Source organism: Bos indicus x Bos taurus, chromosome 20, assembly GCF_003369695.1.
Source record: "Bos indicus x Bos taurus breed Angus x Brahman F1 hybrid chromosome 20, Bos_hybrid_MaternalHap_v2.0, whole genome shotgun sequence".
Lineage (NCBI taxonomy): Eukaryota > Metazoa > Chordata > Mammalia > Artiodactyla > Bovidae > Bos > Bos indicus x Bos taurus.
The window spans coordinates 58,015,102-58,041,208 of NC_040095.1; the positions used below are offsets into that span (position 1 = coordinate 58,015,102).

The 26,107-nt window shown below is 44.8% G+C and overlaps 1 protein-coding gene across 1 annotated transcript in view; it reads left to right on the forward strand.

The window, feature by feature from the left end:
- The first annotated feature begins 17,558 nt into the window (after nt 1-17,558).
- Nucleotides 17,559-26,107, forward strand: part of ANKH (ANKH inorganic pyrophosphate transport regulator) — a 170,018-nt gene continuing 161,469 nt past the window's right edge. The window contains exon 1 of the mRNA XM_027519896.1: nt 17,559-17,995. Within this exon, the coding sequence (XP_027375697.1) occupies nt 17,900-17,995 (96 nt within the window). The 5' untranslated portion in view covers nt 17,559-17,899. The remainder of the gene's footprint in view (nt 17,996-26,107) is intronic.

Here is a 26,107-nt window from a genome sequence, read left to right on the forward strand (position 1 = left end):
TTTGAAAATCTAGATTCAGAGTATTACTGGTTTTAAGAATATACAATTAGAAAATAATATATATACATATATATATATATATGTATATATATATATATAAAGTGGCAGAAGAGAAGGCAATGGCACCCCACTCCAGTTCTCTTGCCTGGAAAATCCCATGGACGGAGGAGCCTGGTAGGCTGCAGTCCATGGGGTCGCTAAGAGTCAGACATGACAGGGCGACTTCACTTTCACTTTTCACTTTCATGCATTGGAGAAGGAAATGGCAACCCACTCCAGTGTTCTTGCCTGGAGAATCCCAGGGACGGGGGAGCCTGGTGGGCTGCCGTCTATGGTGTCGCACAGAGTCAGACACAACTGAAGCGACTTAGCATAGCATAGCATAGCATAGCATATATAAAGTGGGGCAGTGCATCAGCCACTTTATTTTCCTGAAAGATAAAAATGCCTTTTCACATAAAATAGTTTGTAGTCAATAGATAACATTATCTCAGGCTGAGGGTTACTTATGCTACTTCTATAGTATCCTAATTGACTTTTCTTAAATGGGCATTAAGCATATAGGAGAGGAAACAAAGAACAAATGAATACAAAGAGCCTAGACTTCACCCACAAATCTGTTTTGTAGCCTGCAATCTGTCAGAAAAGCCTGCAAATCCCCCACTAGGTGTTTTTTTTTTTTTTGTATAAACACTTTCTGTTTTGAGTTTTTCCTCTTCTCTTTCACACTAATAAGACATTTTTAAAGCAATCATGAGCCCAAACTGAACATAAGTACGGAGACAGGCCTCTCTTAAATGCACTACATTATCCTCTCTCTGTCCTCAGTTTGAATCATTCTTTCTGAAGATCCTGAACTAATCTGTCATCCTCTGAGCGGAACTGAGAAAGTTTTCCTCCCTGGAGCACTGTTTACCTGGCAGGTGAGGTTATAAAGCCCAGGACTACACCAGAAGTAGAGAAGGGAATGTGTCGTTCCCAGTTGTAGCCCTATGGAGTCTCTGGATTTAGCCGGTTTACTGTGCCCCAGCTCCATCTCTGATTGTGTGAGCCCTGGCAAATAACTCAGCCTCTCTGAGCCTTGGCTTTCTCACTGGTAAAGTGTAAAGAAAAATAGTGCCCACTGCATAGGGTTTCAAGATGAAGGAAATACAAGTGGCTCGACCCTGAGATCAATTCTGTTTCCATCTCCCTCAACCGATTCGGGCACTGGACATCGCTGGTCACGTTCTTGACTTGCCGTCACCATAAGCGCCTGGTTTTCCTCCCACCTCCCTGAACTCCCCTCAGCACGTGTCCCTTCTCTAAGCAGGAATGCTGGAGTACTTTGGACCTCTTCTCACTCCCTTGATGGCTTCTTCCAGATCCTTGACTTCAGAAAGGCCTTTTTTTGCTGATGATACCCGAATCTAAATAACCAGCCTCCCCTGGGAGCTCTTGATCCACTGGGCCGTTCAGCTGTCTTTCGGACACCACCTGATGTGTAACAAGCATCACAAAAGGACATGTCCACACCAAATTCTTGATCTGTGTCTCCAAAGCTGCTCCTTTCCCCTAGCTGCCCAGGTCAGTAAATGGAGCTGCTAGTTTGGACTCAAGTCACAACATGCTTCTTCTCTTGCTCTCAGCTCACACCCGAATCCATCAACAAATATGTCCATCGTAATAACAGAGTATTTCTGCAATCTATCACTTCTTACCTCCTCCAACTTCAGGTCAAGGCTGCAAACTATCACCATCTTCCTCCTAGATGACTGCAGGAGCTTCCTAACTGGGCTTCCTGCTCCCATCCTTACCCGCAACCTAACCTTTTCTCCACTAAAGAAGCAGTGCAATTCCTTTCAAACCTACATCAAAATGTGTGACTGCTATAATCTCCAAGAGTTTCCCCATTCCACTCGAATCCCTAGCTACCCTCACCCCCAGCCCCTCTCCCTCTTCCACCCTCCATCAACATGCTTTGCCCTTCTCAGACTCAGGGAACGGCTGTTCCCTCTGCCTGGGAAGCAGACAGATACCCACTAGACACAGCAACTTCCTAAGCCACCCTCTGTTCCTCTGTACCCCGTGTTCAGGTTAATTTTCTTCCTAGGACTCATGTAGTTTGCATTATATGTATGCTGGTTGGCTTTGTCCCTACTAGAAAGTTAGCTCTAGGAAACAAGGACTTTGTTGCATTCGTTGCAGCATCCTTGGTACCTAGAACACTGCCTGGCACATGGATAACTGTTGAACAATGGAATAAAAGAATGAATAAGTGAATCCACAATGAATCAGTGAATGAGGTTCTACATCTAAAGCCCTGAGCATAGCATTGACAGCCAAGCAACCTGAGATAAGGTATGTAACTAATAAATACTACCTTCTGCTGTACTTGTTCTTTTTATTTTAATTATTATTTGTTTAGGTGCTTTCCATGCCCTGCCTTTCCTCTTGGCCCTTCAACGTTTTAGACCTCTCCCTGCCATGCCCGTACCTCTCCCCTGAAACCTAAGAACAGTCAGAGGACAATGATGAAGATTACCATCGTGGCGAGAAAGAATGTCAACGGCCAACCCTCTTCTACTTGTCACAGAGTTTGATTCTGCCAGATACGCAGACAGGGAGGATGGTTGGATGGATTGTCTTCAGCTATGGCCCTCAAATGGCCTGGATGTATTCTTGGACAACCTCAATTCCAATAACGTATTCTGTCCTTTTCAACTTAAGAGCTAAAACGTAAAGATTTCTGCCTCCAAATAACACTTACCAGACTGAAAAGCAGCCCTAAACAGTATTCAGGGCTCAGAAAACACAACTAGTCTTACCTTTAATGACTGTTGTGTTGTTTTGGAGACTGCACACATTTAAATATGGGGGGTTTCAAATGGAAAAGTTAGGTGTCAGTGCTTAGTCGTGTTCGACTCTTTGTCACCCCACAGCTGTAGCCCTGGGGTGACAGGCTCCTTTGCTCATGGATTTTTCAAGAAAGAATACTGGAATGAGTTGCCATTTCCTACTCCAGGGGATCTTCCCTGACCAGGGATCAAACCTGCATTGGCAGGCAGGTTTCTTTACCACTGCACTACTTATTAATGTCTACTATGTTGTTTTGGAGATTGTACACATTTAAATGGGCTTCTCTGGTGGCTCAGATGGTAAAGAATCTGCCTGCAATGTGGGAGACCTGGATTCAGTCCCTGGGTTGGGAAGATCCCCTGGAGAAGGGAACGGCTACTCACTCCAGTATTCTTCCCTAGGAAATCCCATGGACAGAGGAGCCTGTCAGGCTACAGCCCATGGAGTCGCAAAGAGTTGGACATGGCTGAAATATGGGGAATTTCATCGGGAAAAAGTTAGGCAAACCTTGAAAAAGGCAAACCAAATAAGCTCGTCCCAGAGTTTGCACTGAAAACTGTTACAATAATAGATCCACATCAAACGTAACTGTTATTGACCTGCCCATTGTTTTGAGCTTTGGACCACATAGTCTGTGGGCACGTCAAGGAGAGATGAGCAGGCAAATGACGCGTCACTGTTAACACACCTTCAAAAAGCCTTAGCAGGGTCCTCGGGAAAACTTGGGGCAAAGACAAGATGTTTTTCTTGACTCCTGGGATGAGGCCTCAGGTACATGGCTCCCCGGGCCTGGTAGGCAGCCAAGCCACCCCAGATAAGGCCTGTCAGGGAGGCCTGGTCTGTGCAGACACCCTGGCGCCTGCAGCTGACGGCGCTAGTTAGGGTGTCAAGCTCAGGTCAGACACCCACCTGCGGCCCCAGCTCTGCATGGAATTGGAAAATTACTAACCCAAAGGCCAAGAGGACTCTGTCTAGGTCCAGAGTCACCAGAATTCCCATCCTCCCTCCCCCCGAGGGCAAAACACTCTCTGGGAGACAAACTGGCAGGTTTCTTAGACAGAAGGAGACAAAAATCACTGAGTCGGGCAAAGCAGAGCCTCTCTGGAGGAGCTACAGCCTTGAAGACATGACAGACATTCTTGGGTGGAGCAGCTCACCCTGAAAATAAACAACTTAGCAATTCTCCTCCACCCCAAACAAGCCTCTCCGTGAACCGCCCCACTGCGGCCTCCACCTCGGGCCAGGCCACTCCGATTGCTCCTGAAACGACAGGAGTTTCCTTCCCTCGGCCACAGGAACCACACCCTGGCATGTCGGGGTCCCCGACTGGCCACAGACTTGGCCCTGCTCACACGCTGCCAGACTGATCTCAGGCCAACAGGGGCCTGCTGCGTACACAATCCCTAGCTCAGTCCACCTCAGATGGCGACCCTGGGTCAAACCCTGCATGGATGTGGTCAAACTAGAAGCAGCAGAAGAGAACAGCAGCTGGGAAAAAACTGGAGCCCTAAAGTCCTCTCTGGGTCCTTGCTCAGTCGTATCCACTTCCTTGCGACACTATGGACTGTAGCCCACCAGGCTCCTCTGTCCATGGGATTCTCCAGGCAAGAATCTTAGAGTTGGGTGCCATTTCCTACTCCAGGAGATCTTCCCAACCCAGGGATCAAACCTGCATCTCTTGGGTCTTCCACAATGGCTGGCAGGTTATTTTACCACTGCACAATCTGGGAAGCCTGTAGCCACCATTTTCAGCTGAAGACAAAGCAGGACCACCCCACTGACAGCTGTGGGTGCTTTCCTGCATTTCTATTTCCTGGCAACAAGGTGGTGGGTCCAAGGATGCAGTCCTACCAGGCCAGTTCTCTGACAGCAAGAGGCCATACCTGAATTCCACTTCCTGTGCCCAAGGAACACTCAGGGTCTCTAGGACCACACAGCTGGCCTTTCCCAGCCCTCCGCTAGTCAGCTGGCATCTTGGCTAGATGCAACATAAACATCTTGGATGTTTATTCCCCTGGGCGAATCCCACTCTGTAAAAAGAGAGACCTGGACAGGGTCTCCCCACTGGAGTGTGACCCCATGGTGTGTGCAGCTGTGACCCAGCTCAAGAACACCTCAACATAAAATGCAGAGAGAATAGGGAATTGTATCGGCAGGAACCTGTATTGGCAGGTGGGTTCTTTACCAGATGGCTCAGCTGGTAAAGAATCCGCCTGCAATGTGGGAGGGCCTGGGTTTGATCCCTGGGTTGGGATGATCCCCTAGAGAAGGGAAAGGCTACACACTCCAGTATTCTGGCCTGGAGAATTCCGTGGACTGTATAGTCCATGGGGTCCCAAAGAATCGGACACGACTGAGCGACTTTCACTTTCACTAGGGAAGCCATGTTTTGGTTGCATTCAGTTAAATAAAATATATGATTAAAATTAATTTCACCCAGGGACTTCCCTTGTGGTCCAGTGGTTAAGACTCTGGGCGTCTACTTCCGGGGGTGTGGGTTTGATCCCTGGAGAAACTAGGATTGTACATCCACACAGCGTGGCTATAAATAAATAAATAATAAATGTCTTTGAAAGTTTTTAACTTCATCTCTTTTGTTTTACCTTTTAAACAAAGCTACTTGTGGTGGGCTAAACAATGGCCTCCAAGGATACCTACTCCCTGCAATCTGAGACCAACACCTAAATGGCAAAAGGGTGGCTACTGTCTTCTATGGCAAAGGTAAGATTGTCTACAAAACATAGGCCTCACTTCTGTACAGAGCAGCCGGCCATGACCTTGAGTTGTCTTCCTTTAGGGGAAGGAGAGTATACATTTGCAGCTGTAACTAGAATAGTGGGCCTCATTAAGCAGAGGCATCTCTGAAAAATTTTATGTGTGGGATGATGTATATAGGTGTTACATAGCCAGCGTGCAGGGGGCCATGCACTGAACACCTGTTGAGCTGTCTGCCAGCTCCTCTCTGGGGCTCCCAGTAGTCACTGGGGACATTAGGACCCCATCCCTGACTCCTCTGATTGAACCAAGGTGAGCACCTGACCAAAGCTGGCCCACTCAGGGTCCCTCTTGATGAAATACAGACCTGGGACCAAAAAGAACCTGACAATCTAAGCTCAGGAGCTATGGCTGGGCATTTTCTAACCACCATGAGGACCAGTAAGGCAAAGGATGAGAGAGGAGATAGGGGAGGAAAGGAAGAAAAGAGGGCAGGGAGAAAAGGAGAGCGAGAAATCGGGATTAGAGACGCAGAGAGAGTCCCCATGATGCTCAGTCCCTCCTTCCAGGCCCTTCCTGAGGTCTGGTTCCTGTGAGCTGTATCTATACCTTCATCAGAAATCCTCTTTTCAACTTCGGCTAGTTTAAACTGATTTCTCTTACATTCAATCAAGAAGTTTAACCAATATACCTTCTCAGAGATCAATTGTGAGCAAGGAATGTGTGCTTAATCACTCAGTCATATATGACTCTTTGTGATCCCATGGACTGCAGCCTGCCAGGCTCCTCTGTCCATGGGGATTATCCAGGCAAGAATACTGGAGTGGGTTGCCATGCCCTCCTCCAGGGGATCTTCCCAACCCAGGGACTGAACCCAGGTCTCCCGCAGAACAGGCAGATTCTCTACTGTCTGAGCCACCAGGGGACTCAGTGCCCTTTCTCCCTTCACCCTTCCTTCTTTCTGCCTTGAGCAAGGAATGTAATTCACATGAAAAATACTTTGCAAAGGGCACAGCATTGGAGAGGCTGTTATCAAGGCAACCCCTGCTTGATAACAAGCCCCTGCTTATTGCTGCTCTATCTAGTGAACTTGCCCCCAGTTTGGGGAAACCCTGACTTCTTTCTGTCTCTTCTCTCAAACCTGGGGACACAGGCCTTGCTCCCAAGACATCCCCAGGCCCCCATTTCTGAGAAACCATCAGCACGGCTGCTCTACACCCAGGAGTCCATCGCCTTTTGTCTTTTCAACCTTTAGGTTGGAGATATGCCACTGGTCTAAACAGCCTTCAAAATCTCTTGCAGTTTTGCTATCCTGTGGTTCTGAGTCTCTTTATAATGACCCACTCTACTGACCACACAGACTACAGACTAGGGGAGATGGTCTGAATGGGGAGACCTGGCCAGGATCTCGTGAGGTGCTTGTGAAAATACAGCCCCCCAGGACTCCCCCTGTTCTTCAGTCTAAATGCCAGACTCTAAGCAAGGACTGGGATTCTGCATGGTAAGCAAACAACATTTAAAACACCCTGGCATGGGGATCAATGTCTTTTTAGTCATGCAGGTCTGGGTTCAGTATCAAGCTTGCTCTTTATTTGTTGTAAGGCCTTAGACAATTTGCTGTACTTACGTATTCATGCTTCCACAGCCTAAAAAGAAGAGGGTAATAGTAGCAAATGTATAGGATTACTCTTAGGATTAAATAAGATGATGTATGTAAAGAATCTAGTGTAGTGTCCAACATACAGAAAGGTTGTAATTTAGCTATTACTTGTAATATAGCAAATAGAAGACTCTACCAAATTCTAAAGCAAATGAATTGGATTGATTTGATTGATTTAATATCAATCAAACCTCCCTCTTCTCCATTCACACTTCATATCCTGTTTCTGGGCTTCCCTGGTAGCTCAGGTAGTAAAGAACCTACCTGCAATGCAGGAGACCCTGGTTTGACTCCTGGGTCGGGAAGTCTCCCTAGGGAAGGGATAGGCTACCCACTCCAGTATTCTTGGGCTTCCCTGGTGGCTCAGACAGTAAAGAATCCGCCTGTAATGTGGCAGAACTGGGTTCCATCCCTGGGCTGGGAAGATCCCCTGGAGGAGGGCATGGCAACCCATTCCAGTATTCTTGCCTGGAGAATCCCATAGACAGAGGAGCCTGGTAGGCTACAGTGCATGGGGTTGCAAACAGTTGAACACAACTGAGCGACTAAGCACAGCACAGCTCAGCACAATATTCAAACATAAATTGCAAACTTCCTTATCCAGCCCTCTATGAGATGGCCAGCTGTATTGTTAAATGGAGTATGTAATTGTATATTTATATACTCTTGAAAGTCCCTTGGACTGCAAGGAGATCCAACCAGTCCATCCTAAAGGAGACCAGTCCTGAGTGTTCATTGTAAGGACTGATGTTGAACCTGAAACTCCAATACTTTGGCCACCTGAGGCAAAGAACCAACTCTTTGGAAAAGACCCTGATGCTGGGAAAGATTGAAGAGGGGAGGAGAAGGGGATGACAGAGGATGAGATGGTTGGATGGCATCACTGACTCAGTGGACATGAGTCTGGGTAGACTCCAGGAGTTGGTGATGGACAGGGAAGCCTGGTGTGCTGTGGTCCATGGGGTCGCAAAGAGTTGGATGCAACCGAGTGACTAAACTGAACTGAACTGTGTATTTATTTACGCATTTATATTTATTTGTTTAATAGCTGTTCCAGGAAAGAACGGATTGTACATTATGTGTTTTAATATACATATATGCTTAACTCAAAGGTGGTTTATCAAAATAATAATTTATATAAATAAAATAATCACCCCTTTCAGGTGGATAGTTCTCTGCATTGGGGAACCACAACCACAGTCAAAATACAGAGTATTTCCATCATCCTAAAAGTTTCTTTATACCATCTTGTAGACAATCGTTTCAGATCTCCAGCCAATGGCAACTATTGGTCCAATTTTTGTCCTCTAATTTTGTATTTTCCATAATGTGATTTGTGTGAGTGCTTAGTCACTGCAGTTGTGTCCAACTCTTAGGCACCTGGAATCTAACCAGCGTCTCCTACATTGCAGATGGCTTTTGTTCCTTCTGAGCCACCAGGGAAGACCATAATGTCATATAAATATTATCATATTGACTCTAGCTTCTTTTGGTCCTAATAATGCACTTGAGACTCATCCATTTCGTTGCATGCATCAATGGTTTATGGTTTTATTGCTCAGTAGCATTCCACATATGGATATATCACAATTTATTTTCCATTCACCATCTGATGGCCACTTGGGTTTTTTGCAGTTGTTGGTAATTATGAGTAAAGGCTGCTACAAAGATTCACCAGCAGGTCTTTTCTGGACATACATTTTCATTTCTCTTGGGTAAATACCCAGAAAGGGGTTGTTTGATATGTGTATGTGTATTAGAAATTCTCACACTGCTTTCCCAAGCAGTTGGTTATACCATTTTGTATTCCCACCAGTGCTGTATGAGAGTACAATCTGCTCTGACTCCTCACCAGCACCTGGTGACATTCGGTGTTTTTTGCTTGTTTCCTTGTTTTTAATTTTATCCATTCTTATAGGTATCGAATGGTTTGAATGTGTATTTCTCTAGTGACTGAGTAACTAGTGAAGCTGACGGTCTTTTCATGTGTTTGCCTCCTTTACATCTTCTTTAATGAGGCCGATTTTCACATTTTTACCCATTGCTTAATTGGGTTATATGGATTTCTATCATTGTGTTTTGAAAGTACATGTGTGTGTATGTGTATGTGTATATATATATATATATATATATATATGATTCTGGATACAAGCCCTTTATCAGATATATATTTTGTCAGTATTTTTCCCAGTCTGTGGCTAGTATCAATTTTCTTAACCATACTTTTAAAGAGAAGTTTTAAATTTCTGAAGTCCAATTCAGGACACTTTTGCATATGGTTTGTGCTTTTGATGTGTATCTTGGCCTAACCTAAGGTCACAGAGATTTTCTCTCATGTTTTTATTTAGAACTATTGCATTGATAGTTATCAGAGATCAAATTGCCAACATTCTTTGGAGCATGGAGAAAGCAAGTCTTTGGAGCATGAGAAAGCAAGGGAGTTCCAGAAAAACATCTACTTCTACTTCACTTACTATGCTAAAGCCTTTGACTGTGTGGATCACAACAAACTGTGGAAAATTCTTAAAGAGATGGGAGTATCAGGCCACCTTCCCTGTCTCCTGAGAAACCTGTATGCAAGACAAGAAGCAACAGTTAGAACCTTACATGAAGCAACTGATTGGTTCATAATTGGGAAAGGAATATGACAAGGCTAGATATTGTCACCCTGATTGATTATTTAACTTCTATGCAGAGTACATCATGAGAAACGTCAGGCCAGATGAATCATAGGTTAGAATCAAGATTGCTGGGGGAAATATCAACAACCTCAAACATACAGATGATACCACTCTAACGGCAGAAAGCGAAGAGGAACTAAAAAGCCTCTTGGTGTGGGTGAAAGAAGAGAGTGAAAAAGTTGGCCTAAAACTCAACATTCAAAAAACTAACATTATGGCATCTAGTCCCGTCACTTCATGGCAAATGAAAGGGGGAAAAGTGGAAGCAGTGACTGATTTTATTTTTGGGGGCTTCGAAATCACTGTGGATGGTAACTGCAGCCATGAAATTAAAAGACATTTGCTCCTTGGAAGGAAAGCTATGACAAACCTGGACAGTGTATTAAAAAGCAGAGACATCACTTTGCCAACAAAGCTATGATTTTTCCAGTATGGATGTGGGGGTTGGACCATAAAGAAGGCTGAGTACCCAAGAATTGATGCTTTTGAATTGTGGTGCTGGAGAAAACCCTTGAGTACTTTGGACAGCAAGGAGATCAAACCAGTCTAAAGGATCAAACCATTTCTAAAGGAAATCCACCCTGAATATTCATTGGAAGGAGTAATGCTGAAGCTGAAGCTCCAATACTTTGGCCACCTGATGTGAAGAGCAGACTCACTGGAAAAGTCCCTGATGCTGGGAAAGACTGAAGGCAAAAGGAGAAGAGGGCGGCAGAGGATGAGATGGTTAGATAACATTACTGACTCAATGGACATGAATTTGAGCAAATTCCTCTGCAAGACTGAGGAGCCTAGCATGCTACAGTCTATAGAGTTGTGAAGAGTTGGATACAACTTAGCAGCTAAACAACAATTATAGAAAAATAAAAATAAGATGCATAAGGCACACATCTGTGCTCTGATTAAATCTGTCTCAAATCCTCTTCTCTGAATAAAAGAAAAATAAACAAGAAAAAAACAGGCATGAGAATTTTATCTCTGCTGTCCATATTGTCTTCTTTTGATTTAAATTTGTTTCAATATGTAAGACATAAATGTTTCCAAAGCCAAAATTTGATAATAAGTTACATTCAGAGAAATTCTTCCTCCTTCCCTGTTCCACATTGGTCTCTTACTTTTTTCCCTATAAATAAACATTTGAAAAATTTTTGTTTATATTTCCAATGTATCTTTTCACAAATATAAGCAAGTATACACAGGTACACACAGCCATATTCATATATCTCTCCTTTTTTATCCTCCAGTAGCAAACCATTTGAGATTGGCACCTTGCTTTTTTTCAGTTATCCGAATAGTCTGCAGGGTGGCACAGTGCATAGGAATCCACCCGCCAACGCAGGAGACACGGATTCGATCTCTGCTCCAGAAGATACCACGTGCCTCAGAGGAATAAAGCCGTGTGCCACGACTACTGAAGACCACTCCCGCTAGGACCGCACACGGCAACTACTGAGCCACGTGCTGCAGCTAATGCAGCTCGCTTGCCAAGAGCTTGTGCTCCGCAGCAAGAGAAGCCGCTGCCATGAGAAGCCCACACACTGCCCGTGCTCACCACAGCTAGAGAAAGCCCACTCGCAGCAATGGAGACCCAGTGCAAGCAAAAATAAAATTAATTCATAAAAAAAAAATAGTCTGAAGATCACTTTCTATTCAGTTCAGTCGCTCAGTTGTGTCCGACTCTTTGCAACCCCATGGACTGCAGCACGTCAGGCTTCCCTGTCCATCACCAACTCAGGGGCTTACTCAAACTCATGTCCATTGAGTCGGTGATGTCATCCAACCAACTCATCCTCTGCCATATTATTTTACTTTATATTAGTACATAGAAATCTCCACTCACCTTTACAGCACATTTTGAAGCATCTGCATGGTCCCTTTAAAAAATATTATTAAAGAAGTTATTGAAAGTGAGAACTATAACTTTTAAAACCTTTTGATTGAAGTATAATTGATTTATAACGTTGTGTTGAATTTCGGCTGTACAGCAAAGTGACTCAGTTATACGGATATATTCTTCTCCACATTCTTCCCACTGTGGTTTATCACGGGTATTCTTATAGTTCCCTGTGCTATACAGTAGGCCTTTGTTGTTCATCCACTCTGTATGTAACACTTTGCATCTGCTAACCCCAACTTCCTGATCCATCCCGTTCCACCCCAGTGGCAATCACAGGTCTGGAGAACTGTAACTCACGACAAAATTTAACTAGCAAATTCTAGCTTATCCACAGCAAAAGCTCAATTTCAGGATAATTTACCTATGCCACCTACCTCTAATTGTGGGGATATGCTGAGAGCTAAAACTGACTTTGAAAATTAAGCCAAGCAAATTATAAGCAGGCGTTGGGCTGGAAGGACACTGAGGTGGTAAAAGTAAAACTTGAAGATTTGGGCAGAACTTTTTGCTCTCTGGAAGCTTGGATGTGGGCAGAAACCATGACATCATGATAGAGGTCAGTATTTATATGAACGCAATTACATAGTCTAGAATCAGAAGCCCCCCTCGGCCCATTTACAGTGAGCCATGTAGTAACACTGCCCTAGGCCCAGATGTGGGACCATAAAGCTGGAATTTATATCTAGTCTGCTTGATTTGGGAGGGCTTACTGACCACTTCAAAACTGGACACTGACATCTGGGTCTAAATCTTCCATCAAAACTGTCTGTTAGGGCTTCCCTGGTGGAACAGTGGGTAAGAATCCACCTGCTAATGCAGAAGACACTGGTTCAATCCCTTGTCTGGGAAGATTCCACATGCCCTGGAAAACGGAAGTCCTCAAACCGCAACTACCTAGCCTGTTCACCTAGAGCCTGTGCCCTGCCACAAGAGAAGCCACTGCAGTGAGAAGCTCTCACACGGCAACTAGAGAATAGTCCCATTCACCCCACCTAGAGGAAGCCCCCAAGCAGCAATGAAGACCCAGTGAAAGCAAAAAATAAAAATAATTAAAATCCTTCCTCACTACTTTATTAAAAAAATTGGTTATACTAAATGCATGATATTGGATAATTCTGTGTGAGCCATGTATTAATATTCCCAAGTGGCTCAGTGGTAAAGAATCCAACTGCAAATGCAAGAGATGCAGAAGATAGGAGCCTGATTCTTGGGTTGGGAAGATCCCCTGGAGTAGGAAATGGCAACCCACTCCAGTATTCTTGCCTAGAAAATTTCATGGACAGAGGATCCCGGTGGGCTACAATCCATGGGACTGTAAAGAGTTGGACATGACTAAGCAAAAGAGCACACACACAGTGTGTTAATGATAATTCTTTGAAGTCAATCTTACACAAAGATTTATGACAACTGTTGCCAGATGAAGTCCACTGCTGTCTTTCCAACTGGATGCCATTGGGCTCCCCAAATCAAGGAACCGAACAGTAGAGTCCTAGAACTGTATGATCTTAAACATGATCTTTTATTCTGTCCTTTGCAGCAGATATTCCTTGAGGGTGTGTGTTCTCAGTCGCTTCAGTCGTGTCCGACTCACTGTGACCCTATGGACTGTAGCCCACCAAAGATGCTCTGTCCATGGGATTTTCCAGGCGAGAATACTGGAGTAGGTAGGCATTCCCTCCTCCAGGGGATCTTCCTGACCTAGGGATTGAACTTGGTGTCTCTTGAGTCTTCCACATTGCAGACAGGTTCTTTACCCCTAGCACTACCTGGGAAGCCCATCCTTGAGGGTGGGCTTTTGAACATAGTCATTTATGATCAATAGCAGAAAACAGTAAACCAGACATGTATGTGACTTTTAGATTTTTTGCATTCAGTTCAGTTCAGTTCAGTCGCTCAGTCATGTCTGACTCTTTGCAACCCCATGAATCGCAGCACACCAGGCTTCCCTGTCCCTCACTAACTCCTGGAGTTCACTCAAACTCACGTTCATCCTGTTAGTGATGCCATCCAGCCATCTCATCCTCTGTCATCCCCTTCTCCTCCTGCCCTCAATCCCTCCCAGCATCAGGGTCTTTTCCAATGAGTCAACTCTTTTCATGAGGTGGCCAAAGTACTGGAGTTTCAGCCTCAGCATCAGTCCTTCCAGTGAACACCCAGGACTGATCTCCTTTAGGATGGACTCGTTGGATCTCCTTGCAGTCCAAGGGACGCTCAAGAGTCTTCTCCAACACCACAGTTGAAAAGCATCAATTATTCAGCACTCAGCTTTCTTCACAGTCTAACTCTCGCATCCATACATGACCACTGGAAAACCATAGCCTTGACTAGATGGACCTTTGTTGGCAAAGTAATATCTCTGCTTTTTAATATGCTATTTAGGTTGGTCATAACTTTCCTTCTAAAGACTAAGGTCTTTTAATTTCATGGCTGCAATCACCATCTGCAGTGATTTTGATATTAGAGTCTTCAAAACTGGGTATTAACAATTTCAGGCATTAAAATCATAGTATATTCCTGGTCTTTTATGAAATTGTTTTGGGAAGAGTAAATTTTTCCATGCTTTGAAATCAGTGCTAACTTGTACTTCTAAGGAAGTTTCATAAATAGTTTTTAGAACTCATTTTCTTTTTATGAACTTATATATGCCCATTGTGTTTAATATTGAAAAGTATAAAAGGAAATAACACTATGCAGCTATAACTAACCACTGTTAATAGTTGAGCATATTTTTTCCAGCATTGTTTCCTGTAGTACACAATTTTTTCTTACACTATTGGATATAGGGTCTGTGGATCTTGTAATGATGTTTGTTGTTGTTTTTCAGTCGCCAAGTCCTGCCCAACTCTTCTCAACACCATGGATGGCAGCATGCCAGGCTTCCCTGTTCCTCACCATGTCCTGGAGTTTGCAAAAGTTCATGTCCATTGAATTGGTGATGCCATCCAACCATCTCATCCTCTGTCACCCTCTTCTTCTGCCTCAATCTTTCCCAGCATCAGGGTCTTTTCCAATAAGTCACCTGGTTAGCATCTAGTAGGAGAATGCAATGGCAACCCACTCCAGTGTTCTTGCCTGGAGACCCCCAGGGACGGGGGAGTCTGGTGGGCTGCCGTCTATGGGGTCACACAGAGTCAGACACTACTGAAGCCGCTTAGCAGCAGCAGCAGCAGCATCTGGTAATGATCATTAGACAAAAGCAATCAACTCTAAACTAAAAACTTTGTACATTGAAAGTAAAGCTGTACCCTCTGAAAGGTAATACTCTGAATCTAATTTAAATGATTTTGTGATCTCTTCTTGGCTTCTGGGTAGTTTAGAAAAACTTCCTATTCATAACTATCACCAGTATTCTGGAGTTATGCTTTCAAACAACTGCTAGGTTAAAAAGAGGAAGACAAAGAGAGAAAGACCAAAAACTCCCTATGAAATCCGATTTTGAATCTTTGACAAAAAAAACAAAAGTAACAGTTCCATTCAATTCCACATTGTCATAATGTGACTGAAATGCAAAGCCAGATGACACAATTAAATCATTTACTTAAAAAAAAAAAGCACACTTAGAATACTCAAACAAGGATGATGATCTCTCATTGATTCACTGGAACTTTCTCACTGTTCCTTCCTGAGACCAAAGCTGTGTGTTTGCAGCAGCAACAGCCGTGTGGTTGGTCCTTGTTCAGGGAAATTGAACTTGCTGAGGATCGATTGAGAACCTTATCAACCCCGGATCCTAGACAAAGGTCGGTGTAATTAGACTGCTTTAAGGAAAATTGCTAGCCGACAGAATGGATAAACCATGAGGTAATATTTGCTTTAGAAAAAAACTCCTTCCCTGAATATCCTTTAAATAATAGGCTCTCTTGATCCACTTAAAACAAGATCCAACGAGAGTAAAACATACCTTTGAGGAACTTCCTATTAAAGAGAGTCCTGTACACAAGAACTTCCTGTTTTGCTGGAAAATCTCTTAAATAATACTATTTGACATATATAACACAACAAATAATTACCAGAATCTTAATTTTAATTATAGGCCATGTAATATGATGTTACATCAGAGCTGCAAGGTAAATGAGCTTCCTATTTCTCAAGGCCTTGTTCTGTTTGGAATTTTAAAAGGTCTTTTAAAATTAAAAAAAAAAAAAGAAAATGGAAATATTTCATGGAAGTAAGGAAAACATCTAATATTTTCAAATAATTCTGAAATACCTGAACCCAGGAGGTGGAGATTGCAAGCTTACTATGAACGCAAGCTTAACAACTCTAAATGGGAGGTAACAGGCTTGTGCCTGGGTGTACAATTACATTCTAATAATTAATCTATTTAATATGCTAAGTAAACTTTAAGAGATGGGGGAGCGAGTGCAAAATAATATGAGAAAGACAGGCTAAAAAACATGCAGACATACCAACCCCTCATTCAAAAATTACGAATTTCTGGAGGCAGAGCATTTAACAGGGTACAGCTCCAAGTGCAGGGGCTTTGCGAGCACACAGGTTACACGCCTATGAATCTAGATGTGCACACGAGGCCTTCTGTGTCCTCCTTTAAGGTACAGTGATTTCCACGCACCTCTCCCTTCATGAGATGCCTGACGATGCGGGCCTGGGCCCTCCGGTCACAGCGCACCAGTGCAGAGAGCCATGGTGGATGCCCGCGTTTGCTGCCTGGCTCACAGTTTTAAATTTTTAGGTAAAACATTCAGCACAGCTCTTATTTACCCTCAAATCACTGAGCAAGTGTCATAAAACAGATTTTTCTTTCCTTCTCCTTCTATATGAAAAAGAGACACACTTTTTGAGTTTTGCTTTGTTGTTTACAATCGTGACGTCTGCAGAGGAACCTCAGCTCACAGTTGGCAAAGTCGGCTGGGAACCGGTCTGGGCCCCCCAAAAGCCGGCGCCCCCACCCTGGGCGCCTTTGGGCAAGATGCCCGCGGCCCTGCGCGCATTCCACGCCCTCCTCGCCCGCGCCCAAGGATGCGGGTCCCCGTCGCTCCTGGACACCCTGAGAGAGAGATGCTCGTTTTCTGGGTGTCTCCCGCCCGCCCAGAGCGAAGCCTCCATGTCTCCCGGGCCCCCAGCTGTCCAGGTGGGCCCCAAGCAGGTCCCCGCTCCGCTCTAGGCGGCCACCCGGGGATGGGGCTGGCGCGGCGCCTGCTATGGGAGGTGGGGTCCTCCTAATCCCGCTCCCTCCCGGCCCCTGCGCGCCCCATCCTTTCCAGAGCATCCGCGCTCCAGCCGCCCATTTCCCACACGTCCCGGCTCTTCCCGGGACGGTGAGGGGAGCCCAGCACCCCCGGCCCCACGCGGCTCGGGCGTCAGGGCCCGGCCAGGGAGCCGGGGCGGCCCCGGAGCCTCCCGATTGCTGGGTGCGCTCTCCTCCTCAGGCGTCCCCCGGGCGGCGCCCTCGGGTGCAGGCCGCGCGTTCGCCAGACCCCCCCAGCCCGCTTCCCCCGCAGCCCCGCGCCGCCGCCCTCTCGCCGCGTCCCGGGCACCGCGCGGCCCGGACGGCGGAGGCGGCGGCCCCGCGGCCCGTGCGTGCGCAGCGCCCCCCGCGGCCGAGCGGAGCGCAGACGGCGGCGCCGGGAAGGAGGGCGCCGCCCGCCCGCCCCGGCCCGGCGCGGCCCGGCCCCTTCCCCAGTTCGCCGCCTGTCCCCAGCCCCCGGGGCCGCGGGCCGTGTCCGCGCCTCCGCGCCCGCCCCTGATTTCCTCCGCGCGGCGGCGGCGGCGGCGGCGGCGCCTCGTGCGCGCGGTTATTTATTTCCGGGCCCAAAGCGCTTATAATGGAGCCGCTGTCAGCAGAGCCTCCCGCCGCCGCCGCCGCCGCCGCCGCCGCCGCCGCCGCCGTCCCTCCTCTTTTTTTTCCCGGCAGATCTTTGTTGTGTGGGAGGGCAGCAGGGATGGACTTGAGCTTGAGGATCTCCTGCTAGAGCAGCCGCGCTTGGAGAGAGGGCGCCGCAGCCGCGAGGAGGAGCCGCCGCCGCCGCCCCGAGGCCCCTCCGGACCTGGCCTCCGCGTCCTCCCGCGCCCCCGCCCGGCCCGCGCCTCCCGGCACAGTCCCCTCGCGGCGGCAGATGTGTGTGGGGTCAGCCCACGGCGGGGACTATGGTGAAATTCCCGGCGCTCACGCACTACTGGCCCCTGATCCGGTTCCTGGTGCCCCTGGGTATCACCAACATAGCCATCGACTTCGGGGAGCAGGTAAGCCCCGGCCACCACCACCCTCCCCCCACCGGACAGCGACGCCCCACACTCTGCGCCCCGCGCCCAGCTCCTTGCTCCCTCTCTGCCTTGGCCTCAGATGCCCGGGCATTTAGTGGATGGGGACAGAGGCGAGTCACCTGCTCCGCGAGGCTCTTTTTAAAATCCTAGAACATTTGGTGGGGTTGACAGCTTGTCAAAGATGACTTTCTGGCATTCCATTCCTCCTCCTCCTTCCCCCAATTATTCAGCAGACTTTTCCAGCTCTCCCTGGAAAACGTGAAAAACCCGGAGGGCTTGGAGCTTCACCTATAGAAAGGTTTTTCGTGCACGGAAGGAGTATTATGTAATTTGTGATTATGTAAACCTCTGGTTTATGAGTAAAATGTAGTTTCTAATAGCTTGAGTGCCGACGGTTTTATTTATCCCGAGTTTGTGGTGATGGTGATGATGGGGGGAATTTTGCATTAGAATGTGTTCAAGTTGATTTCCCAGGTACTACTACTTTTTTTTTTTTTTTTTTAAGCTCTTGTATGAATTAGAGGTGTCCCAGCTGTGTTCTGATAAGCCAGCCATTGGCCATCTCTAGTTTGGGGTTTCTTTTTTTTTTCCCGTCTTGGATCACCAAAGAAGGGGCGCACATTTTTGTTTGTTGCCTTCTCATCCTTGTTTCTTTTTCTTGTTTTCCCCCATTTCTGTCCATGTGGCGTCATTGCAAATCGAGCGCTGCAGACTCCAGCAGCGGGGCTTTGGTGCTTGGCACTCCCCACTCCGCCGGTGGGGACCGTTTTCGCAGGCCTCCTGCGGGATGCGGTTGCATTTTTAAGGCTGGGAAGAGTGTTGGGGGGAGGGGGCAGCACCTGTCACCTTGATGGGCAGGTGTCCGAAGGGCCCCGGGGAGTGACTGAGCAGCACCTGCCATTGTCGTAACATATGTCTTTTCCTTTAAGTCAGGAGACTTGAAGGATGTTTGTATAGAAAGAGCATCTATTTAGATGCACCTTTAGTTTAAAAGAAAACAAACTAAAACAAATAGTTTTTCAGAAGGGGATACATTTGACTCCTCCTTTTGGTGAGTATCTGCTTGCCTTTGTCTCTCTGTGCTCAGAACTTTTGACTGAATGCAACTGTTTAGCTAGGGAATGCTTAGCCCATCTTAAAAGCTACTTTTTTTTACTTGAAATTGTATTGCGGACAAGTGTTCACAATGTAGCAAAGCCTCTGGAGACCTCTGTCTAGCTAGGAAGCCAGCTTAGTTCTTTTGATGAAATATTATGTCTTTTCTGTTGCCACTTTGCTCTGCCAGCACCTCCCTAGGGTCCTCCAAGGGCTCCACCTTCCCCCCTCCCCTCTCCTTCTTGCATAATTAACTGGTGACTTTGGGCATTTCCTCTAAAATTTGGAAAGGTTTTTAGGCCCGAACTTATTACATTGCACATTTTAGGTGAGTTAAGTTCAATGTGTTCACCTTAACCTTTTACTATTTTCTTGTCTTCTCGGAGCTGCCCTAAAGGCTCTGAGGTTGCTCAACTGATCCCTTCTTCCTGAACTGTGGTGCCTGTGCGTGTGTGTGTGTGTGTGTGTGTGTGCTATAGGGATAACTGGGAGAAATGAGTTTTCTTTGCCATAATTAAACGGCCTGAAACATACCACAGTGTTGCCTCACATTTGCCTTGATTTAATGCAAGGTGATACAACTAAGAATTTTATTTTAGTGTAAAGAAAGGAGTCTCCCTGAGATCATAAAAGGGAGGCTAGACATAAAAGAAGCCATACAAGTGGTCTATCCTAGTGGGTCTAGTTGAAACTCATCCTTGAGATGCTAAGCTCCTCGATGTAGGTGACATAGCAAAGTGCTGAAAGAGTCATCTTGTTTCACAGAAGCAAGTTTTATCAACAAGTGTTTTTTGTTTGTTTTTTTTTTGAGGCCCTTATCCCTTAAGTGCCAGTGTATTTATGGGGTTACAGGCTGCCTGGTGGTGGAGATAGTTTATCAGAGTTGAGGGTAGAGAGATGGAGGGAAGAAACTGATATGTTTCCAAAACCTTGCTTTGCCTTCTGGCATCAGATGATAATTTGACAAAACAGGGCAGAGTGCAAAGAACAAAACTGACTTTTTCTTACTGTAAAACTGAAGGGGAAGAAAAACAGTGTGAGCTAAAGAGTGACTGGGTCTTAGGTGGGTTGTGAATAAAAGAACATTTTAGCCCAACTGCTTTTAGGCACAATAAAGAGGAGGAAAAATGATCCCATTATATGCAAATATGGATCTACTTTAGACTTCTGAAAGTATGCAGCTCTTGACATGGAGTCTTATCTAGTTCTCTAGACAGATGGACACATGTAGGTTTCTACCTTCTTTCCAAGCAGGCAGGTGTGTTACACCTTGCTCTGGGCGAACAGTGATTCACATTTCAGTAATTTACTAATCCTCAAGTAGGCAGGTGACATGGGTGTCTAAAGGTCAGAACAGCCCCTGGTTCCCAAGCTTTCGAGAGGAAACCCAAAATCAAAAAATAAAGCATCTCACTTGCTTTTAAGTCTCAAGAACGAAAGGATACTGAAATCATTTAAAATGTTTCTTAGGTTAAGGTTTTTCTGTTCGTAAACATCTTGGTTTGTGGTTTCTGTAGAAAATGTGGACAGAACTTTTAAAATGAAAATCCAGCTATATGCACGATTCCACTGAAATTTGAATAAGCTGCCCATGTGACCACGTGAAGTTATTACAGTCATCTCAGAGCTGTTAGTGTTGGGGGGAGGGTGCTGTGAAAAGGCCTGTGACGGTCTATCCAGGGCCTCCTGATGGTTTTCCATGAACATTATCTGTTTTGTATAGCTTTCCCTGTAATGTTAAGGTCAGCCAAGGAAGAAACCCGAATATTATGGAATATTTATTCTAACAAAATCTTTCATCACACTTTTCAGTTTTGATGGTGGCAGTAATTTGGAGGTCGGGGCACGTGTTGAATTCTACACTGGAAAAAAAAAAAAAAGGCTATATGAAATAGAATGACCTGCTTCTTAATATTAAGCATAGGCATCATAGAAAAAAATGGACTTCCCTGACGGTCCAGTGGTTAAGACTCTGAGATTCCAATGCAGGGGGCAAGGGTTTGACCCCTGGTCAGGGAACTAAGATCCCACATGCCCTGCAGTGCACCAAAAGATAGAAGAAGAAAGAAAAAAAGAGAACACATCGCTTATTGCAGAAACTAGAATAATGTTTGTAGAACCCTTTAGGTGTGTTGAACACTTTATGAAAATTGTACTATATGTGAAATTATCATTTTATCTCTATTTTTACAGATTAAGAATCAAAAGGATTCATTGCTTCCATTCATCGAGCACTTTGTTTGTATTTGTAATGTCTCAGCACATGTTATATATGGGGAAAGAATAAGAGGCTTAGGCATGTTAAGGCATAAGTTCACACAGACAGTGCAGGGCAGAATCAGGGTTCAAACCATGTCTCCCTGGCCCTTAGCCATTCTGGTCTCTGCTTATGCACTGAGAGCCACCCCAGGAGTTTTCTTAGAAATTTAGAAGCAACTTCTGGCTTTTCTAAGTCCCAGCCTTGGTTTAGATGTAATCTTAGCTGTCATATTTTGAATTTTAAAAGACTCAACAGATGTAGGATGGTCATAACAAAAGTCTTTCAGGAAAGGCAGATTGTGACCAAGAGGGTCATGTAAGAAGAGTCCGATTATCTAGATCATTAATTAAATCAATGCTGTATCTTACTTTGATGAGGTTCGCATAGCCTGTGGTTAAAAGTGAGGGGAAAGAGGAAGAAACAAGTGATATTGCCCCAAATTGTGTAGAAATCACTTAGTCTTTATCATCTGAGCAATACAGATTGCTAAGGAAAGATGGAAGATGCAGAGAGAAGTTTTGAACGATGTATTTCTTCAGAAGTGTCTGCAAATGTCCATTTGATGTCACCGTATTCAGAGGGCTGTGATTTCTGTTTAAAATCAAACTTGATACAAGGTCCCTGAATTCCTTAAAAGCCAAGTTTGCCAAATTATGTAGCCTAAATCAGTAATTCATTTTTTAGGGTATCTGTTAACACTTAAAGGTGGCACTATTGGTAAAGAACCCTCCTGCTAATGCTAGAGACCTAAGAGACACGGGTTTGATTCCTGGGTGGGGAAGATCCCCTGGAGGAGGGTACGCCACCCACTCCTGTATTCTAGCCTGGAAAGTCCCATGGACAGAAGAGCCTGGAGGGCTACAGTCCGTGAGGTCACAAAGACGTGACTGACGTGCCTTAGCACATACACACGCCATGACACTTAAAATGTTAAAGATGGCTTTGCTGGGGAGACTTGAAAGAGAAAAAAGATAACGTTGTTCTCATTGAGGAAGAAACGTGTTCTGCTCTGTGCCAGGCAGTTTGACACCCAAGTGATTACTTGTTATTGCAGGTTATTTCAGATAACCCTGAGTGAATCAATCAATTTGGTTGGGTCCAGTATGATACCAGGAAAGACCCAAGTTAATCTGTGAGCGAAGAGTTTTGCATATGAATTGTTAATTACTAGAGTAAGATGTGTGACAGGAATGTTTCACGTTTCCCCAGCCCCCTTTCTTACTTGTGAAACCTTTAGTTAGGTTTCCATGGTGTAAGAGGGTTTCAAATTACTAACATCATAAAATAGGGGGAGAAAAAGAGAGAGAGAGAGAGAAGCCCCAGAAAAGTGGCTTAATAAATATTCCCCTTGTCTGCTAGTAGAGAAATGAGCTCCAGCCCACCCCAGTTTTAAAAAGGTCTCCAGGAGGTATGGGAGTGTTTTTCAGTGAATGTTGTACATGGTACTGGCCACTTCATCCAAGGTCAGTACATGATGGAAGAGCTCCCCAGGCTGAGCTTGCCCTCAGTAATAACAAAAGTGTCCATTGCTTGTTTCACTTTCCAAAGTACTGACAGAAAAGGAGACCCCAGAATGCATTTCTAAGTAACTGTAGGCGAGAGACTTTTTTCCTCCTTCAGTCTATTCTATACTCTTGGACTAACTCTCAAAACAGCATTTATGTTTTTGAATTATTAAAGTAACATATGCCATTTAAAGTTTGGTTTGCTTGTGGGCTCAGCCAGGTTCCACTCTTTGCAAACCCATGGACTCTAGCCCACCAGGCTCCTCTGTCCATGGGATTTTCCAGGGAAGAATACTGGAATGGGTTGCCATTTCTTTCTCCAGATGATCTTCCTGACCCAAGGATTGAACCGATCTCTTGCATTTCCTGCATTGGTAGGTGCATTCTTTACCACCGTGCCACCTGGGAAGCCCCCAAAGTTTGGTTACATATTAAAAAAACATGGGGGAAAACATAAATTACCTCTAATGCTACTGTGAAGAAAAACCCTATAATATTTTAGATATCTCCTGCCTTTTTTTTTTTACATAATTAAGGAGATATATATACATATATATATATATATGTATGTTTCACAGAACTCACATGTATTTTTCCCATGTCACTTAAAGTATTTAACTGTGGTTTGAAGTAGCAGCATAATTTGTGATTGTGTGAACATGCATAATTTCATTTGCTGTATATTCTCCTATTGTTTAAATGTTGAGGGGTTTTTTTGTTTGCTTTTTCCAGTGTAAACTTAGTGGACATCTTTGTGTAATAGGTAGATAATGTGTTTTCTCTGATTGCCTTGGGCGTCATGCCTGGCATAAGTTGATGCCTATTTCAGTTTCTCATTCCTACATAGAAACTGAGGTCACTGGCAGTCTGTATTTAGTCAAGGACACTGGCCCTCTTTAGTTCCATTGACAGTTACTTCTCCACTGTGTTTTCCCAGTTTCCTTTAGACATACTGATGTATTTGCATCTAAAGTACCTCTCTTCCATTGCATTTAGGTAAGTAGATTATTTCTAGAACCTCAAAGATATAATCTTGTGGTTTGTTTCTTTACTCATTTATTTATTGGGGTGGTTTGATGAGCAGCCTAACTACTACTTTGTCAGAACACTTCTTCCTTCAGAAGGTATTCTAATACTTCATGCATCAAGACAATATCTAAATCTTTTTCTAGTAATACATCAAATTCTTTAAAAGCAGTTTTAAAAGTATACCAAATAATAATAATAATATATAACATAATAATAATAATATTTATGGTACCATTTCACTTTTTTGACATGACAAACCCAGTTTCATATTTGTGGCCAGTAACTGGTTTCCATGTCTTTTTGCTCTCCCTTGTCTGATCTGGGGCAATGGGGTAGATTATGTTGGGATGAGAGGTGAGAGGTCATATGTGGAAAGTCATTCCTTTAATGTCCTGTATAAGTCAGAATAAATAAACTCGTTAAACTTATACCAGAGTGACTTGGGTCATGTCTACATTTTAAAAAATCAATTCGGTAATTTTTTTAGCACCTGCGACTTAATTAGTCAATGAAGTGATGCCACAGCGCTGCATTTTCTGGGTACGAGCTACCTCTCTGAGTGCATTTTCTTGATAATTGAAGCATATCCCTTAAAACGCAGATCACTGGTTTTCTTTTTGTAGCACGAGATTGTTATTGCTGGAAAGCTATATTGCAATTTTTCTACCATATTAAATCAATGCTGTATGCAAAGCACAAAGAACATCTTTCTCGTGGCTTGTGAATGTTGTGCAAGGCAATCAGCTGACAAGATGTCCACTGACAGGTGATATTCAACAGACTTAACAACAAGTTTGGCACTGACTGATAAAATAAAAATAATAAGATAATAATGAATGAAAATAGCAAATATATGTTGAATACTTGCTTTTTCATTTTCTGCTTTGGATCTGCCCTGGACCCCAGAAACTAAACTCCATTAGAAGGCCATGAAAAAAATGAAGAATATATAATTTTGGAGGCCTCCCATGGGGAAAAAAAAAAGCATATATACTTTATGACACTAGCCCTCCTGCCCTGGCCTAATTTTGTTTCTCTTCTAGAGAGATTCTAGAGTCCCTGTCAGGTAGGTGATATTTGAATAAGGGAAGCATTTGACACAGGCCCTGCTCTCAAATCAGGTCACATCAGTTGAGAAAACATACAGGAAACACTTTTGCAGTCGGAGCATCACAGAGAAGATGGCTCGTTGTGCACTGCTGTTTGTGATAACGTGAAGCGAGGCATTCAGCATTCTAAGTAGCACACACTGAGTGTGTGGTCTTGGCGATGAAATAGTAAGCCGTGAAGAGGTCGTTCTCACAGCTTGTCTCCCCTGCCTCCTTCTCTCTAAACTCTCCTGTCCCCAAAGTGGATACCACCTGTCTATAGAGATGAGAATCCCATGGACAGAGGAGCCTGGCCGGCTACAAGAGTCGAACATGACTTAGCGACTAAACCACCATAGAGATGAGAATAGAAGTCACAGGAAGGGAAATTAGTGGACTTCATACCAAGCCATATAAACCACAGGTTTTATTCCTGTTTTTTGTTTTGTTTTGTTTTTAATACATACTTTCGGTCATGCCTTGTGGCATATGGGATCTTAGTTTCCTGCGTGCACGCGTCAGTGAGTCGTGTCCAACTCTTTGCAACCCCGTGGACTGTAGTCCGCCAGGCTCCTCTGTCCATGGAATTTTCCAGGCAAGAGTAGTGGGGTGGGTTGCATGCTCCAAGAGATCTTCCTGACCCTGGGATCAAACCCACATCTCATGTGTCTTCTGCATTGGCAGGTAGGTTCTTTACCACTCGCACCACCTGGAAAACCCCTTAGTTCCCTAACCAGGGATCAAACCTATGCCCCTTTCACTGGAAGATCAGAGTGTAACCACTGGACCACCAAGCAAGTCCCTCTGTTTTATTTTTGCTGTTTCTATGGTTTGGGGGTCATTCAGCTGCAATGCCAACAACCAAGTACCATTCACAATGCTGAGAACAAATGAGCTTATAACAACCAAGACTGTAGTTATCTCAGGTCAGCTGATGATTTCTGCATCACAACTTCCTGGTTCTATATAGTTGCTTCTCCATGCCAAAAATGTTTTCCAAGTCCATCGTGGGAAGGGAAATAACTTACTTATTTGTCAGGGCAAAGGTGGTATTTATTCCACTAGATAATGAGCGTGTACATCTGGTCCAGGAAATGCCACATGGTCCCAAGGG